The sequence below is a fragment of the Camellia sinensis genome, chromosome 4 (assembly GCF_055761805.1).
Source record: "Camellia sinensis isolate YWXY chromosome 4, ASM5576180v1, whole genome shotgun sequence".
NCBI classification, from domain to species: Eukaryota; Viridiplantae; Streptophyta; class Magnoliopsida; order Ericales; family Theaceae; genus Camellia; species Camellia sinensis.
In genome coordinates this window covers 18040640-18059834 of record NC_138964.1, presented here as the reverse complement: position 1 = coordinate 18059834, position 19195 = coordinate 18040640, and the positions used below count along the sequence as shown (strand labels likewise).

Genomic DNA, 19195 nt, shown 5'->3' with positions numbered 1-19195 from the left:
ATTTGTTTGGGGCCAGTCAAGATTTGTGTGTGTGGATACATTTGTTTTCTTAAAAAAGTTGGTGTCCTAGCATTGTTTAAATTTTTGATAAATTACACTTCTGAAATTTAAAAAAAAAAATATATATATATATATAGTGATTTCTATAGTTTTGACATAATTACATTAACTTCCTTTTTAATAAGGCTAATGCAGATAGTGTGAAGCCAAAGATAAATAAGAAAATATATATATTTCATTGTATAACTAACAAACTATTGATGACAAAAGATTAAGTGTTATGTAAACTAAAGAGAACCCAATGTAATTATACTAAAATTGTGAGACATACTGCATTTTCTTCAAACTTGAGAGAAGATTAGTGTCATTAATCATTTATATTTTTTAGGAAAATCAAACTTAAGCATGTGATATCATGGTCAATATGTTTTACCAAGCTAGTTTGACATCCCAATTGCTATACTAATTTGAGTTGTAAAATGTCCCCCAAGCAAAACCTAGAAGTCCTAGACTCTAGAAATATACCTCAGTCAATCTATTCCAATTTCAATTTGGGTAGTTTGTTTTTTATCTGCTGATTCACAGCCCAAACACATGAAGGGCATTTCCATCTTCATTCATAATTTTGCAAAGAAAATTAAGAAGGATTTCCACTGGCAAATAAAAGAACAGGCCCAACCCTAATTGTAGTTGCCAGTAATTTAAACCCTTCATAAAGAAGTTTCACATTCCTACACCCAAAAAAAAATATTAAATAATAATAATAAGAAGAAGAAGAAGAAGAAGCAGCAGCAGCAAGAAAGAAGGTAGCTGCACCTAGTGTTTCTGTTAAGAAATTGGTCACTCAAATTTAGTCCTTCGCGTAAGGTGGGAAGAAAAATCGATAAAACTGAATTGACCAAAATTTCAATTTTCACTTGATTTTTCACAAAATATGACCTATTTCAGTTCTAACAAGTTCTACACCAATATCAACTGAAATATAATATTCAAATATTTTTTTATATTATAATTCTTTGAGGATTAAAAGATGAACTTCCAATATCACATGTTTGGCAATAAAAGTTTGAGGGAGGCATTTATAGAGTAGCTCCCATCTTATCTCTTCATTTATTTCCAATGTAAGAATATTTATTTCCAATCTAAACCGAAAAATAAATGAAATTGAACTGCAACATATGGTCAGTTTCGGTTCCTCAACCAAAAAGCTAAATTTTTCCTCAACCTTAACCAAACCGAACAAATTGCGCTATTACCTTCAAGACATAATTGTGGTTTCTTATCACAACCATTAAAAATTCCTACCTCAAACACATGCCCTGCGCGTGGAAAACTAAATAAAAGTTAGTGAAAAGAAAGCAACAAAATAAAACAAAAGCAGAAGACATTATCCATGTAAACAATGGTGTACAAACCAAGAGAAATGTCTTGTCTGATTTACACACACCAAATTACCTTTGTGATACAAAACTAGAAATATTTTACAAAGAAAATTTTCTGCCCCATTATTTAAATCAAACAAATAAGACCTAAAACGATGACTCAATATCAGCATCATCAATATATCGTATATTCATTATCAACCACTCCGTGATGCCATTTAGGTTGCAGCTTAAATTTTTTTCTCTATTGTTCAAGAGAATAAGAATTCGCATACTTTGAATGAGGGTATGAACTTCTAGCCAGTTTGTGATTCACTGCTTTCTGTGTCTAGATGAGACGGGCAAGAAGTTGGCTGCGATGGTTTCAGGGCAAATAAGTTGAATTCGAGCTTTTGTATGGAAGAAATAATTTTTTGCCGTTGAGCATTAAGATTAGATTGCAGTGCTTGAGGTGAGAGAAGCTCTGGTCTTTTAAGAACTTCAACCGTCGAGCTTCCTACAAAGTTGATCTGAGGAGAAGCATAGGCAAAATGAGTGAGGATTCTTTTTATTATGAAGACACTCAAAATCCTAAAACAGATAAACGAACAAAAAAAATGAAAAAAAGTGACTTCAAAATTTTCTAAGCAAACTTATCTTTGAGCAAGATATTTCAAAGCATGCAATCAACTGGAGTTTAAGTCTCAGAGACCATACAAGGAGAGTAAACACAGGTTTACTAGGTGCAAAGCAACTCAATGGTCTTTTACTCGTAAAAGGAGGCAACAAAAGTAGGCAGTAAGTTGTGAAGATGCCTATAAATATAAACTGGTCAGATCTCAGTCAGGCATATTAAAACAGCTATTGTACATGATGTACAAGACAAAAAGAAAAGTCAAGAAATTACACAACCTGATTAGAGCAAGAAAAAGAGTAATATGTCAAAGGAATTAACAGTAATAAGTCAATGCTTCATCATTTTCTTGAGGATTTGGTTGCTTCAGCATTGTAGACTCATCAAAGGTAACATCTCTTCTAGTGACAACTTTATTTGATTCAGGGCACCAGAGTCTATATCCCTCGATACCGTCACTGAAGCCCAAGAAGATAGCTTTCTTGGCTCTAGGATCCAACTTAGATTCTGCAACATGAAAATAAGTTGGACATCCAAAGATACGATAATCAGAAGCTGGCACTCTTGACCATACCTCCATGGGAGTCTTGCCATCTAGTACTGTAGCAGGTAGTCTGTTGACAATATGACGAGCACAGTTCGATGCCTCGCCCCAAAATGCCTTGCTCAATCCTGAATGTGACAGCATATACGGACTTTCTCCACCGAAGTGCGGTTCATTCGTTCTACAACTCCATTTTGTTGCAGCGTTCCACTAACTGTGAAATGTCTCACTTTCCCTTCATTCCGGCAAACCTCAAAGAAGTGATCTGATGTGTATTCGCTGCCATTGTCAGATCTGAGCTTCTTGATCTTCCTGCCTGTCTGGGTCTCAATCATTTTCTTCTATGTAAGAAAGATGTCTAATACTTCATCTTTATGTTTCATTGTGTAAACCCATACTCTTCTTGAGAAATCATCAATGAACGACACAAAGTAGTGTTTACCTTCCAAAGAAGCATTCTTGAAAAGACCCTATACTTCGGTGTAAACATAGTCTAGAATCCCTTTGGTACGATGAATAGTTGTACCAAACTTGATTTTTGTTTGCTTCCGCAGTACACAATGCTCGCAGAACTCATGCTTCCCTATTTTGGCGCCTTTCAACAGTCCTTGCTTTACCAACCCTTGTAAAGCCTTTTCTCCAGTATGCCCTAAGCGCATGTGCCAAAGTCTGGAAGTGTCTGAGTACCTTTCATTGCAACAAATGCTACTTGAACAACTTTAAGGACTCCACCTTCCCCAGTTATTCTGTAACCTTTGGAGTCTAAAACTCCCACTGAGATGAGATTCTTTGTCAAATCTGGTACATACCGAACATCTTCAAGAATTCTGATTGTTCCATCATGCATCTTCAGTCGAATTGCTCCAATCCTCTTTGTTCTGCAAGCTTGGTCGTTGCCCATCAACACAACTCCTCCATCGAACTCTCGAAAGCTCGAGAACCACTGCTTGTTAGGACACATGTGGTAGGAACATCCGGAATCTAGAATCCATTCATCAGACTGGCCATGTGATGAAATTGTGAAGGCTGATCCTTCACTATTATCTCCATCTCGTGCAACTTTCACCTTTTCCTCTTTCTTGTCTTTATTGGGACAATCTTTTGCCCAATGCCCCTTCTGGCGACATGCAGCGCACTCATCTTTTGCAAGACGTCTTCTATCTGATGATCTCCCTCGGGATTTTGAGCGAGACTTTTCCCGCCCTGTATATGTTCTGTTATTCGTCCTGCCTCTGACTGTCAATGCCTCTGATGCTGAATTCCTGTTTGCAGACTTATCTTTCCTTCTGAACTCATTATTTACCAAGGCGTTTGAAACATCAACATACTTGATCTTTTCTTTACCAAACAGTAAAGTGGTGGTGAGATGATCATGTGTCAGGCAAGGAATTCAACAGTAACAATGCTTTATTTTCATCATCAATTTAAACATCCAAGTTTTTCAAATCGGCAATAATTTTGTTGAAATTGTTCAGGTGTTTGTTCATCGAAATACCTTTCTTGTACTCAAAACGAAATAACCTCTTCTTCAAGTAGAGCCGGTTCTCAATGCTCTTTGTCATGAACTTTTCTTCCAGCGCCTTCCAAAGCTCCTTCACAGTATTATATTCTGTGAAGGCGTACTTCTCTTTTGCAAGGCATAGTCGGATGGAACTGCAGGCCAAGAGATTCACTTTCTCCCATTCTATCTCGTCCTAGTCATCTGGTTTGTCTCCCAGAGTGAAGTGCAGGTTCATCTGGACAAGCATATCTTTAACTTCGTATCTCCACATGTCGAAGTTGCTGCTACCATCAAACTTCTCTACCTCGAACTTAGCGTGGGACATGGGGTTCCAACGCCCAGAGCTGCTTGTAAGTACGGGGCTGCTTGTAGACTCGGTTGATCTCCTCTCTGTAGATTTTGCCATTGAGACTTTTTCAAAAAAAATCTCCACCACAACAATAGCGGATGCTTGAAATGCCGGAGACACAACAACTTCTAAGCTCTCGAAACCTTCACTGAAATTTTGGGTCCGAATCTCAAAAAATGAAATCCGCGGTTGTGTCTAGAACGGTTGATTTGGTTAGGAAAGCATTTTCTCCACCTCTCTAGGGACTTTAATATAATTTCTTCAAATCCAAGGGCCAAATTCCAATTTCCCAAAAATCCAAGGGTGTTACTGTAATTAATAGAAATTCCAAGGACTAAATTGCAATTTCAACAAGATCAGTGGCTGAAATGCAATTTACCAAACTTTCAGGGACCTCCCTGCAATTTTAGAATTTCGGCTGACTGGGTTGTTGACATGGCAAATGTGCTGATGTGGCGCTGACATGGCAGTGGAGCTGGCGGTGACATGTCTTGATACGTGGCAGTGACTGGTCGGACACATGGCGCTGATGTGGCAGTGACATAGCGATGACTTGGCAGCTTCCAAAAATAAATTGGAAACTTGTTTGGGAAGGGTTGTGAAGCCTTGAACTCAAGGCTTCAAACCACTCTGCCAAGTATGAACTTGTGGTATTTTAGTGCACAAGTGAATACTTAAAGCCTTGAAGACAGGTTGGCTTCTTCCACCTTTGCTTCTTCGCTGAATTGAACTTTCCGGCAAGCCTCCGGCAGAACTCCCGCAAGTGCATGAGAGCGCGTGAAGTGTCCTCGTGGGTCGGTCTTTCTGAGTTTGAACTCCTCTCGTCAAGGCGGTCGTCGTGGTATGCTGAAAACTCAATTCAACAACTTCGAAAATTTTCAATTTACAGAAAAACGCTATGTTTTTCACACAACAATGCTCTGATATCAATTTGTTGTGCCTAGGAGGCAGAAAAAACAGTCACACACAAAGATTTACGTGGTTCGGCAAATCGCCTACGTTCACAGGCAGTGGATTTCACTATATTTGGAACAAAGAATTACACACTCTATAATTCTCTCTCTCTGCTCTGTATTTTCTCTTCAACTCACCACACTGACCTCCTCCCATTCACTAACCATTTATAGATGAAATGGAGGGCCAAAGTCTTCAACAAGCCACCAACAACATTTATGGCAACCACCAACAACCAACAAGATTAGCCACCCTACTATGAGTAGCTCGGCTGAAAATGTCTAGCTTCTTCAATTTTTTCTTCAATCAACAACCATTGTTGACAAAGGAAAACAAAACAAATCTAAGCCAATCTTTAACAAATCTCCACCTTGGCGAGGATCAATCAACACTGCTATGCACCCGAAGGTACTCAGTTCCGAGAAATGTTGACCAAGTCCAAATAGTGTTGGAACTTAATCCCAGAAACCACTTTTGTGAACCTATCGGCCGGATTATCTGCAGTGCTAATCTTTTGAAGCAGAATATCCCCTTTATTCACAATTTTTCGGACGAAATGGAAACGAACATCAATGTGCCTGGTGCGGGAATGATGAACCTGGTTCTTTGCCAAACAAATGGCACTCTGACTGTCACAGTACACCTCAATGTGGTTCTAAACAATGCCCAAGTCCTCAATCAACCCATGTAGCCAAATAGCTTCCTTAAAGGCTTCTGTCACTTCCATGTACTTTGCCTCTGTAGTAGACAAGCTACCGTTGACTGAAGCGTTGACCTCTAACTCACAGGCCCTTTAGCAAAACGCAAATAAATACCCTGTTGTTGACCGGCGTTTATCCAAGTCACCAGCATAATCTGAGTTCACATATCCAATCTAATTTTGTCTGAGTCTATGATCTCTCTCGAACTTTAAACCCATATTAATTTTGCCATGTAAGTACCTCAAGATCCACTTCACTGCCTGCCAATGACCTTTTCCTGGATTATGCATATATCTGCTTACCATACTTACAGCATGTGAGTTGTCAGGCCTTGTACAAACCATAACATACATTAATGTACCAATTGCATTTGCATATAGAACCTGTGCCATATGCTTCCGTTCTTCTTCTATGTGTGGAGACATCGAAGCACTAAGTTTAAAATGAGGGGCCAATGGTGTACTCACAACTTTTTGTTTCCCCGTTCATGCCAAATCTATCTAACACCTTTTTCAAATACTAGGGCCAAGTTTGGGAAGACTAAAAAAGTGCACTTTTTGTCTTTTTGGACTAAAAAATTGAGGTTGAAAATATGGATGTTTGGGTTAACTTTTTGACTTTTTATTGAAAAATGTGTAATAAAAAATTATAAAAATTGATTTGTAGGGAAAAATTTGAATTGGGAGTTGTGCAGCCGTAATTGTTGACTTTTGATGAATAGTGTTAACTTTTTAGCTTTTTGAGTAACTTTTTGGCTTTTTGACTTTTTTGGATCTTCCCAAACTTGGCCTAGGTTTGCGTCAGACAAACCGTGCCCTTCTTCCTGTCTCTTTTGATCTCCATGCCAAGAATTTTCTTTGCTTCGCCAAGTTCCTTCATTTCAAACTCTCCTACCAACTATGCCTTGAGTTTGTCAATCTCTAACTTGCTCTTAGATGCAATTAGCATATCATCTACATATAAGAACAAATAGATGAAGGAACCATCAAAAAGCTTACGGAAATATACACAATGATCATACTGGCTTCTTGTTTATTTCTTTCCCGTCATGAACCGATCAAATCGCTTGTACCACTGTCTCGGAGACTGCTTCAACTCGTACAACGATTTCTTTAATTTGCAAACCCAATCTTCTTTTTCAGCAACTTTGAAACCATCTGACTAGGACATGTATATCTCCTCTTCAAGATCTCCATATAAGAAAGCAGTTTTGACACCGAGTTGGGCGAGGTCGAGATCAAATTATGCAACCAAAGCTAGCAAGATACGACTACAAGAAAGGTATTTCGATGAACGAACACCTGAACAATTTCAACAAAATTATTGCCAATTTGAAAAACCTGGATGTTCAAATTGATGATGAAGATAAAGCACTATTACTGTTGAATTCCTTGCCTGACACATATGATCATCTCACCACTTTACTGTATGGTGAAGAAAAGATCAAGTACGTTGATGTTTCAAACGCCTTGGTAAACAATGAGTTCAGAAAGAAAGATAAGTCTGCAAACAGGGATTCAGCATTAGAGGCATTTACAATCAGAGGCAGGACGAATAACAGAACATATACAGGGCGGGGAAAGTCTCGCTCAAAATCCAGAGGGAGATCATCAGATAGAAGACGTCTTGCAAAAGATGAGTGCGCTGCATGTCGCCAGAAGGGACATTGGGCAAAAGATTGTCCCAATAAAGACAAGAAAGATGAAAAGGTGAACGTTGCACGAGATGAAGATAATGGTGAAGGATCAGCCTTTACAGTTTCATCACTTGGCCAGTTTGATGAACGGATTCTAGATTCCAGATGTTCCTACCACATGTGTCCTAACAAGCAGTGGTTCTCGAGCTTTCGAGAGTTCGATGGAGGAGTTGTGTTGATGGGCAACGACTAAGCTTGCAGAACAAAGGGGATTGGAACAATTCGACTGAAGATGTATGATGGAACAATCAGAATTCTCAAAGATGTTCAGTACGTACCGGATTTGACAAAAAATTTCATCTCGGTGGGAGTTTTAGACTCTAAAGGTTACAGAGTAACTGTGGAAGGTGGAGTCCTCGAAGTTGTTAGAGGAGCATTTGTTGCAATGAAGGGTACTCGGAAGGGAAATTTATATTTCCTAGACGGCTCTACAGTCACAGAGAGAGTGGTTGTCTCCACCAGCTCAGAAGATGATGCATCAGACACTTCCAGACTTTGGCACATGCACTTAGGACATACTGGAGAAAAGGCTTTACAAGGGTTAGTAAAGCAAGGCCTGTTGAAAGGCACCAAAACAGGGAAGCTTGAGTTCTGCGAGCATTGTGTACTGGGCAAGCAAACAAAAATCAAGTTTGGTACTGCTATTCATGTACCAAAGGGATTCTAGACTACGTTCACACCGATGTATTGGGTCCTTCCAAGAATGCTTCTTTGGGAGGTAAATACTAATTTGTTTCGTTCATTGATGATTTCTATAGATTTACACAATGAAGCATAAAGATGAAGTATTAGACATCTTTCTTACGTGGAAGAAAATGATTGAGACCCAGACAGGCAGGAAGATCAAGAAGCTCAGATCTGACAATGGCGGCGAATACACATCAGATCCATTCTTTAAGGTTTGCCGGAATAAAGGGATAGTGAGACATTTCACAGTTAGTGGAACGCAACAGCAAAATGGGGTTACAGAACGCATGAACCGCACTTTGGTGGAGAAAGTCCGGTGTATGTTGTCACATTCAGGATTAAGCAAGGCATTTTGGGACAAGGTATTGAACTATGCTCGTCATCTTGTCAACAGACTACCTGCTACAACACTAGATGGCAAGACTCCCATGGAGGTATGGTCAGGAGCACCAGCTACTGATTATGATCAATTACGTATCTTCGGATGTCCAGCCTATTTTCATGTTACAGAATCTAAGTTGGATCCTAGAGCCAAGAAAACTATCTTCTTGGGCTTCAGTGACGGTGTCAAGGGATATAGACTCTTGTGCCCTGAATCAAAGAAAGTTGTCACTAGAAGAGACATTACCTTTAATGAGTTCACAATGCTGAAGCAACCAAATCCTCAAGAAAATGATGAAGCATTGAAGAAGTCAGTGCAAGTGGAGTTTCAGACTCCAACAAAGGCTGTTTAGACAGGCAATGTAGAAATTTAATGTATAAAGAGAAATAGAGAATTGTATTATTGATTGATATATTGTTATGTTTACAATGATTCCTATATATAGGAGAGGGTGAGTGTGCAGTAAGTGAGGAGTAGGTGGAGAGTAGGTGAAGTAGGTGAGCGTGTAGTGGTAGTGGTAGGTGTGTAGGTGTAGTAGGTGGAGTAGGTGATGGTAGGTTTTAACAGCCCCCCGCAAACTCAAGGGGGATAGGAACTAACCAACTTGAGTTTGGAGAGAGTAACAAAACAAGAAAATAATCTGAAAAATAAAAAATGGATAGGAGACACTGTATGGTCGTGTCAGACCATTGTAGAAGACTGTATGTTTATGGCAGACTGATGTAGAAGACACTGGCTCGTGTTGGACCGATGTAGAAGACAGTTTATAGGGTCATGTCGGACCGTTGTAGCAGACAATGTTGTGACAATTGTTGTGACAGTTTACGGAGTCTTGCTGGACCCTTGTAGAAACTAACCGAAATCAATGTCGGGACAGTTTACAGAGTCTTGTCGGACCCATGAAGGAGCTAACCGGAATCAATGTCGGGACAGTTTACTGAGTCTTGTCGGACCCATGAAGGAGCTAACCGGAATCAATGTCGGGACAGTTTACAGAGTCTTGTCGGACCCATGAAGGAGCTAACCGGAATCAATGTCGGGACAGTTTACTGAGTCTTGTCGGACCCATGAAGGAGCTAACCGGAATCAATGTCGGGACAGTTTACAGAGTCTTGTCGGACCCTTAAAAAGTCGCACCCTCAAAAGGTGTGCCCAATCTTTCAAAAGGCGTGCCATCAAAAGGCGTGCTCAATCCATAAAAAGGTGTGCCATCAAAAGACGTGCCATCAAAAGGCGCGCCCATGTTGTCGTCGAGCGCCGAGCGACGCATGATGCGCATGTCTGCCTCTTCGTCAGGGTCTTTATAAACTGAGGCGGAGGCTGTGCTTGAGGCAGAAGCGAAGACAAAAAAATCTTGTGAAAAAACTTCTGAAACACTCTTCATTTTCTGAGAGAGATATTCGTTTTCTGAGAGATTGTCTCTAAGAGTTGCAAATCTTGAAACACTCTGTAACACTCGGTTGCCCAGAAAATGGCCTCTTCGTCCCGTAGTCTGCTCACTCTCTTTCCAGACCTCAACGAGTCAACAAGAGAGATAACTGGTGCGGTGAACCGTGAACCTCAACCAAACACCTCTGATTTTGCTCCGTTGAACTTTCCGATGCGGTCTGTGGAGCAAAAAATGGCGGTGCAAACTGATATTGAGGCCAATCAGTATACTTTGAAGTCATGTGTGGAGACCATGACGGCGGTCACAAACTTGTCGCACCGGCTGCAAAGTAGAACAAATGAGGTGCAGCAGCTAAACGCCCAACTGGCTCTGCTCCAACGCATGTATAAGGATGCGCGAGCAGAGATAAGTGTGCTAAAGGCGGAAAATAAGGAGCTGAAGCGGAAGGCCACCGTGATGTTCCGATTCGGAGGTCCGCCATATGCTGCAGTAGAGGAGCAGGGAATAGTGATCGTGCCCAGTGGAGTGGGAAACACGGAGGTAACACCGTCAAGGGCCGCCCAGGACGGAGGCAAGAAGAAGAGACCGGTGGCAGAGTAGAGAAGAAAAATCCCGCCTGTGGATGTGGTTGTTTGGGTTTTGTTTTGTTTTTTTTTTTTTTTTTGTTTTGTTTTTTTTTTTTTGTGAAAATTGTGATCGGGGTTGATCCCTGAGATGAATAAAATATGGTTTGGTGTGCAAAGCTATATGGAATGAATGGAATTTGAAAAAGATTAAAAATAATGTGAAAGAAAAATAAAGAAAGAAATAATAAGAATATAGGTGAAATCAAAACGAAAGATGGGAGAAATAAGGAAAGTGGTTCACGTGGTTTCTTGGCCCACGGTTTTGTGAAAATCGACAATGGTGTTCGGTTTTTTGTTTTTTTTTTTTTTTTTTTTTGTTTTTTAATAATAATAATAATAATAATAATAATAATAATATATGTATAGATAGAAAAGAAAAGAAAAGAGAAGAGAAAAAAAGAAAAGAAATTGAATTCAATTTATATATATGTATAGGTTTACATATTAAAATATAGATAAAATATATTATGATGAGGTTTTGGGTGGGAAAAATGATAAATTATTTTAACAGAGAGTGGGTGGTTCATGTGAGTAGTCTCGTGGATGATAAGAAAAAGAGGGAGTGTGTGATATATAAAAAAAAAGAAAAGAAAAGAAAAGAAAGTGGAAAGAGAGTGTGAACATATTGATGATGAAAAGTGGGAACCAACCCATGTGGGTGGAGGTGGTGTGTAAAGCGTGAATTGAAAGATGAAATAAAATAATAAAAAGAAAGGTGGGTGGTGTGGGTCAGTAGCACACATCATGTTCTTTGCATCCCACATGTGCTGGGGCAGCTCTGGGACTGAGTTCTGAGGCTCCATAGCCCATTGTTCCATGAAAAGAAGCAAGACCATATGGTGAAACAGCAGCACAATCATCATTCACTTCAGGTGTTGATGCAGAAGCCAGGCTGATGTTTTTCTGTTCTGCATATTCATTCGACTCAACAGCACAATGGACCATGTCATTGAAATTATTACTGAAGGACCAATGCATTGCATCAGCCTCCTCAGGTATGATGTTAGCTTCATTTGATGCCAAACAACTAATGTCACCCTTGAAGGCATCTTCCTCCACTGCATCTTCATTGCCAAGTAAGTGCTCTTTCGAAAGTATTTGAGAACTTTTTAACAGTTTCAAGTAGTCTGGAACAGTGCATCCGAACCAGTGCCGATCTGAAGCCAAGCTTGGTTCTGGAAGTTTACAGGGCTAGAGTTGGGTTCTGAAAGAGAGAGTGTGTGTTTGGTGTAGGTGACCAAGATGGATGATGGTGATGATGCTCTGATCTTGAAGGTGACCAAGATGGCAGCGGATCAAGGTATGTGTAGAGAATTTTAGCGGACTAGGTTGAGGTCCGGCGGGCAGCCAAGGCGAAGTTGCCGCCTGCCGGTGAAGCAAAAAATATTAGGTTCTAAACCTGCTCTGATACCATGTAGAAATTTAATGTATAAAGAGAAATAGAGAATTGTATTATTGATTGATATATTGTTATGTTTACAATGATTCCTATATATAGGAGAGGGTGAGTGTGTAGTAGGTGAGGAGTAGGTGAGGAGTAGGTGGAGAGTAGGTGGAGAGTAGGTGAAGTAGGTGAGCGTGTAGTGGTAATGGTAGGTGTGTAGGTGTAGTAGGTGGAGTAGGTGATGGTAGGTTTTAACAGGCAACAATCCTGAAGAAGTTTCAGTTGATAGCTCTGAAAAAGATCCTAAAGAGAGTTCAGATGAGAATGAAGATTCAAAGGCCCCACAATAATCAGAACCCATTGCAATCAGAAAAGAAAAAAGAGTTATTAAGCAACCCGGTTGAATGACTGATATGGTAGCCTATGCACTTCCAATCATTGAAGACAATGTTCCTTGCACTTTCAAAGAAGCTGTGCAGAATGCAGAAAGTGTCAAATGGAAGGAGGCTATAGATGAAGAGATCGGGTCACTTCACAAGAACTAGACTTGGGAGTTGGTGCAACTTCCAAAAGGCAAGAAAGCAATTGGGTGTAAGTTGGTTTACACCAAGAAGGAAGGCATCCCAAGCAAAAACAATATCAGATTCAAAGCTAGATTGGTAGCTAAAGGCTATGCCTAGAAGGAAGGAATAGACTACAATGAGGTATTCTTACCTGTTGTGAAGCACACGTCTATTCGTATTTTGCTAGTTTTGGTTGCACAGTTTGATCTCGAGCTCGCCCAACTCGATGTCAAAACTGCCTTCTTACATGGAGATCTTGAAGAGGAGATATACATGTCCCAGCCAAATGGTTTCAAAGTTGCTGGAAAAGAGGATTGGGCTTGCAAATTAAAGAAATCGTTGTACGGCTTGAAGCAGTCTCCAAGATAGTGGTACAAGCGATTTGATCGGTTCATGACAGAAAAGAAAGACACAAGAAGCCAGTATGATCATTGTGTATATTTTCGTAAGCTTTCCGATGGTTCCTTCATCTATTTGCTCTTATATGTAGATGATATGCTAATTGCATCTAAGAGCAAGTTATAGATTGACAAACTCAAGGCACAGTTGGCAGGAGAGTTCGAAATGAAGGATCTTGGCGAAGCAAAGAATACTCTTGGCATGGAGATCAAAAGAGACAGAAAGAAGGATACGGTTTGTCTGACACAAACCCAGTATCTGAAAAAGGTATTAGATAGATTTGGCATAAATGAAAAAACAAAAGCTGTGAGTACACCATTGGCCCCTCATTTCAAGCTTAGTGCTTCGATGTCTCCACGCACAGAAGAAGAACGGAAGCATATGGCACGTTTCATATGCAAATGTAATTGATGCATTAATGTATGCTATGGTTTGTACAAGGCCTGAAATCTCACATGCTGTGAGTATGGTAAAGCAGATATATGCATGATCTAGGGAAAGGTCACTGGCAGGCAGTGAAATGAATCTTAAGGCACTTACATGGCACAGTTAATATGGGTTTGAAGTTCGAGACAGATCATAGACTCGGACAGAATTTGGTTGGATATGTGGACTCAGATTATGCTGGTGACTTGGACAAACGCCGATCAATAACAAGGTATTTATATACACTTACTAAAGGAACGGTGAGTTGGAGGTCAACACTTCAGTCAACGGTGGCTTTGTCTACTACAAAGGCAAAGTACGTGGCAGTGACATAAGCCTTTAAGGAAGCTATTTGGCTACATGGGTTGATTGAGGACTTGGGTATTCTTCAGAAGCACGTTGAAGTGTACTGCGACAGTCAAAGTGCCATTTGTTTGGCAAAGAACCAGGTTCATCATTCTCGTACCAAACACATTGATGTCTGTTTCCATTTCGTCCAAGAAATTGCGAATGAAGGGGATATTCTGCTTCCAAAGATTAGCACTACAGATAATCCGGCTGATATACTCACAAAAGTGGTTTCTGGGATCAAGTTTCAACACTATTTGGACTTGGTCAACATCTCTCGGAACTGAGCACCTTCGGGTGCATGGCAGTGTTGATCGATCACTATGTTGGATAGAGAATTCTCGCCAAGGTGGAGATTTGTTGAAGATTGGCTCAGATTTGTTTTGTTTTTTCTTTGTCAACAATGGCTACTGATTGAAGAAAAAAATTGAAGAAGCTAGACATTTTCAGCCGAGCTACTCATGGTAGGGTGGCTAATCTTGTTGGTTGTTAGTGGTTGCCATAAATGTTGTCGGTGGCTTGTTGAAGACTTTGGTCCTCCATTTCATCTATAAATGGTTAGTGAATGGGAGAAGGTCAGTGTGGTGAGTTGAAGAGAGAATACAGAGCAGAGAGAGAGAAAAATAGAGTATGTAATTCTTGTTCCAAATATAGTGAAATCCGCTACTCGTGGATGTAGGCGATTTGCTGAACCACGTAAATCTTTGCGTATTCTTGCTTGTGTGCTTGTGTGTGATTGTTTTCTCCTTCTAACAGGGTATTTATTTACGCTTGCTAAAGGACCAGTGAGTTGGAGGTCAACGGTGGCTCTGTCTACTACAAAGGCAGAGTACATGGTAGTGACAGAAGCCTTTAAGGAAGCTATTTAGCTACATGGGTTGATTGAGGACTTGGGTATTCTTCAGAAGCACATTGAGGTGTACTGCGACAGTCAGAGTGCCATTTGTTTGGCAAAGAACCAGGTTCATTATTCTCGCACCAAGCACATTGATGTTCGTTTCCATTTCGTCCAAGAAATTGTAAATGAAGGGGATATTCTGCTTCAAAAGATTAGCATTGCAGATAATCCGGCCGATATGCTCACAAAAGTAGTTTCTGGGATCAAGTTCCAACACTGTTTGGACTTGGTCAACATCTCTTGGAACTAAGCACCTTCGGGGTGCATGGCAATGTTGCTCGATCACTATGTTGGATAGAGAATCCTCGCCAAGGTGGAGATTTGTTGAAGATTGGCTCAGATTTGGCTCAGCTTTTCTTTGTCAACGATGGCTACTGATTGAAGAAAAAATTGAAGAAGCTAGACATTTTCAGCCGAGCTACTCATGGTAGGGTGGCTAATCTTGTTGGTTGTTAGTGGTTGCCATAAATGTTGTCGGTGGCTTTTTGAAGACTTTGGCCCTCCATTTCATCTATAAATGGTTAATGAATCGGAGGGGGTCAGTGTGGTGAGTTGAAGAGAGAATACAGAGCAGAGAGAGAGAAAAATAGAGTGTGTAATTCTTGTTCCAAATATAGTGAAATCCGCTGCCCGTGGACGTAGGCGATTTGCCGAACCACGTAAATCTTTGTGTGTTCTTGCTTGTGTGTGATTGTTTTCTCCTTCCTAGGCACAACATAAGTGTTCTTCAAAAGTCATCCTACATCAGTTTAGTTGCTGATTTAAGTCTTTCCTCAATTTCTGTTTCATTCAACTTCCCAAAGCTTAACAAGCGTTGAAGTAAAAAACCTTGCATAACTCGAAACAAAATCATTGGTTTTAGACTCCAATATACAAGCACCACCCTCCAAAAACAGATCCTATCAAATGAATTTATAAGAGTTGAAACCTCATTAAATTATCTCTACTATTTAAGTCACTCACAAAATAAGTTGGTTACTCTTGACAAACATTTTTTTTTTTTTAATAAAAAAAACCCCTTCATGTATATGAATACAAAATTTTAAAGTGTGTAGTTATCGTTCAACATGCTACATGTTTAGGAGTCACAACTGTGGCCTTAAATCATTAAAGGTGATTGCATCAATTGCTAGTGTTACACATTTTATGCTTTACAAAAAATAAAAAGAAAAAAAAAAGGGAAAAGTAAAGAAAGAAAAGAGGGAACATGTTTTTGTTTTCCCAAAAGCTTAAGTTGAGAGGAAATAGGTCTAACAATGTATATCAAGTTAGCACTCCCTCTCACATGCGATCCCCTCTCACACATGAAAAAAGATGCACGAAGACGGGCAAAACAAAGTGCACAATGACAAAGATAACAGGGTGACAAGACTTGAACCAAAGACTTTTTAGAACCAAAACACTGATATCATGTTAAATTACCAATTGCCCAAAAAGCTTAAGCAATTCGAGAATGGATCCAATAATGTGATGTTGGACGACTGGAAAAGAAAAAAAAAATGTAAAAGAAAAGAGACGGCACACCAAAAGAAAATAAAAGAAATCTTAATTCTTTGATCCCAATATCAAGAACTCAACTTAATTCGATATCATAGTCTACCTAAACCTACTACCTAACTGCCACCAACACCTATATGTAGAAGATTTGTTAACTTAGAGAAGGATCTTGCACTAAACAACATACTGAAATGCTGTCAAATTCATTTTACATTGCTTACTTAGCTTGAATTCTTTCCAATACAGATCTTTCAGATTCATTCTTGTTAGTTACTTTTACTTTCAAGTTATATTCAACGTTTGTTTATTCAGGCATGTTAATGTTAAGTAGTCTCATTTTTAGCACAAGATTCTACTTTTTCAATCAATTTTGCCTACATGTCCAACACTTCTTTTCATTCACATCACGGCTAGGAATAAGTTAAAGTTCACTTCATTGTGGCAAAGGAATAACCAGTGATCTTGCCCTGGATCACAGACACTTGACCTAGTTAGGAATCATTATTCCAATCACAATTGGACCAAACTTTGTCCTGGCATGCTCGCACTTTCAAACGGCCTTCGGAGTTATTTTCCAAGAAAGCATGAATAGTATTATTTCCCATGTCGAATTTGTGGTTGCCGGCTTTCACTTCCTTGATTGCCAAAAAATTTTCTTTACTCTTAACCACATGTTGAGAAAAGGCAAAATCAACCCACCAACAAGAGTGTCACAGTCCGCAAGAAGCAACTCAAAGACCACACAAACAATATCAGGTCCTTTAAAATTTTTATCATTATTCCTCTGAGGACAATTTCTTTCATGGTGACTAGGTTGCCCATAGTGATAACAAGAACCCATTTGTCTTCGTCTAAGATCATTTGTTTTTCTTAAACTTGTTATTTCGTTTGAAGGGTCTGTCTTGTCTTGTCTTGGCTTGGCTTATGGAAAGATGGGGCACTAAAAAAAATTGAGAACTAGATGCAATAATAGCAAGTTGGGAAGACAGAGTACTGGAAACAAGGTGAGACACATTGCAAGCTTTCTTTTTAGCTCTTTCTTTCTGTCTCAATGCCTAGCACCGTACGTAGGTAAATTTTTCTTTGTTATTTCTTGGCGAGAGACAGTGGAGCCTTGCATTTTGCCAGGTATTGGGTTGCCTAGAGCTACAAGTTTTTTGCTATAAGTAGCTTATTAACATGTTCAACAACATATTCATCCTCTTTCATAAGAGTACCATTACATTTTCCGAGTGTTAAAATTATCCAAAATTGTTGCGGTAACAACAAAATATACAAATTATATTTGGAATAGCATGAAAAGAACTAGTAAAGCTAACGACAGTTAGAGACTAATAAAATACAGATAAAGAGACGAACCAAAGTGTAAAAATAACAGAAAATTCATCATACCGATTGAGAAGCCATGTCTAAGAAAGCTCTTGCTAGAGGCACAAGGCAAAACCTGTGCCAATTAAGAGAAAATTAACCATAATTAATTCAAAGATTTTAACTTTAATATTTCAATTAGAAACTTGAGAAAATGTGAGAAAATCATTGGAACGAAGACTGAAGTGGGTCTTTCTGAGTAGAGAATTCTAATTTTACATGACAAATCAATTGACATGTAAGGTTCAGCTTTCTCGGCAACCAAACAGAGGGTGTTTTTTTTTTAAAAAAAAAAATGGAAAATTGGAAGAAGAAAAGAAACATACATTCCTCTGCCTCCGGCTAGGGCTTCCTCAGATGGGTCTTTCCATTCATCAAAACTGCACAGAACAAAATTCACAAATAATATATATATGTATGTATGTGATTCACAGCTCTGTTCCTAATAGTTTTTTAAATTTTCAAGCAAGCATACAAGTCTATATATATATATATATATAGAGAGAGAGAGAGAGAGAGAGAGAGAGGATTACACCCAACCGTAGCGCTTGTCGAAGAGTAGGCGTTTGGAGGTTCGTCTGGATGTTGAAGACGAAACCCTCCTCGAGTTGGAGTCCATACCCGTTGTACTCATATCTCTCTCTCTCTCTCTCTCTCTCTCTCTCGTTGCAGATAATCCTGGTTTGGGACAATTTAAAAAATAAAAAAATAAATCATGGACTAACTTTATAACAAAATAAATTAATATAAATTTTTTATTTTGTCAATTTAAATTTAATTTTTTTTTTATATATTTTCAATCAAAATTATTTGTTAATTTTTGTTAATTAAGATTGACAAAAAAAAATAATAATTTAGTCATTCAACCCAATATAGATATATACATATATAAAATGTCTGAAATATCTATTTTTATTAAGTTTAATGACTAAGATTTCTATTTTTTTGTTGATTTTATCGAATGGATAGTGTTGCATTAAATTTAAGAAACTGAGAAATTTCTCTGAATAAAAATAAACTAGAAAAATTTTCAATTTTCAAAAAATTGAAAACTCACACAAAATTGGGAAATTTTAGTATACCCAAGAAATTTTAACCCAAAAATTACAAATTTACAAAAAAACAAAGAAGCATCATTTCAAAACTCCAAATATAATATATATATATTTAAACAAATGAGATTCATCTAAAATTTATTTTTCTGAGAAAATTTGCAATTTTTCAGAGATTCTTAATTTGTAAAATTTCTAATATTGTTGCGTTATATAAATTATATTATAGATGCAACGAGTAGGGTTTCAAAAACATAAATTTTATTAAAAATGAATGTTTATAATAAAAGTTATTACATTTTAAAGTTATAAAGTAATAATAATTAAAGAATAAAAAAATTCATGAGCTATGTTGGCCAACATACCACCACAACACATTTTTATTGACATCACGTTTGCATGAAGCTCATAACTCTAGTTTTTGCTAAACTCGCC

At 38.6% G+C, this 19195-nt stretch overlaps 1 protein-coding gene across 2 annotated transcripts; it reads right to left on the bottom strand.

The window, feature by feature from the left end:
• Nucleotides 1–1367: 1367 nt before the first annotated feature.
• LOC145824505 (uncharacterized) lies at nt 1368–19032 on the bottom strand. 2 transcript variants are annotated; one of them, XM_082924376.1, is made up of 4 exons: nt 18242–19032; nt 18035–18088; nt 17733–17784; nt 1368–1891 (listed from the first exon to the last, which is right to left on the bottom strand). In XM_082924376.1, the coding sequence occupies exons 1-4, from the start codon at nt 18340–18342 to the stop codon at nt 1679–1681; spliced, it is 420 nt and encodes a 139-aa protein (XP_082780502.1). In that variant the 5' UTR covers nt 18343–19032; the 3' UTR covers nt 1368–1678. The 2 variants fall into 2 exon arrangements, with proteins under 2 accessions (XP_082780502.1, XP_082780503.1); XM_082924377.1 differs by having other exon boundaries at nt 1368–2176; nt 18242–18413.
• Nucleotides 19033–19195: the final 163 nt, after the last annotated feature.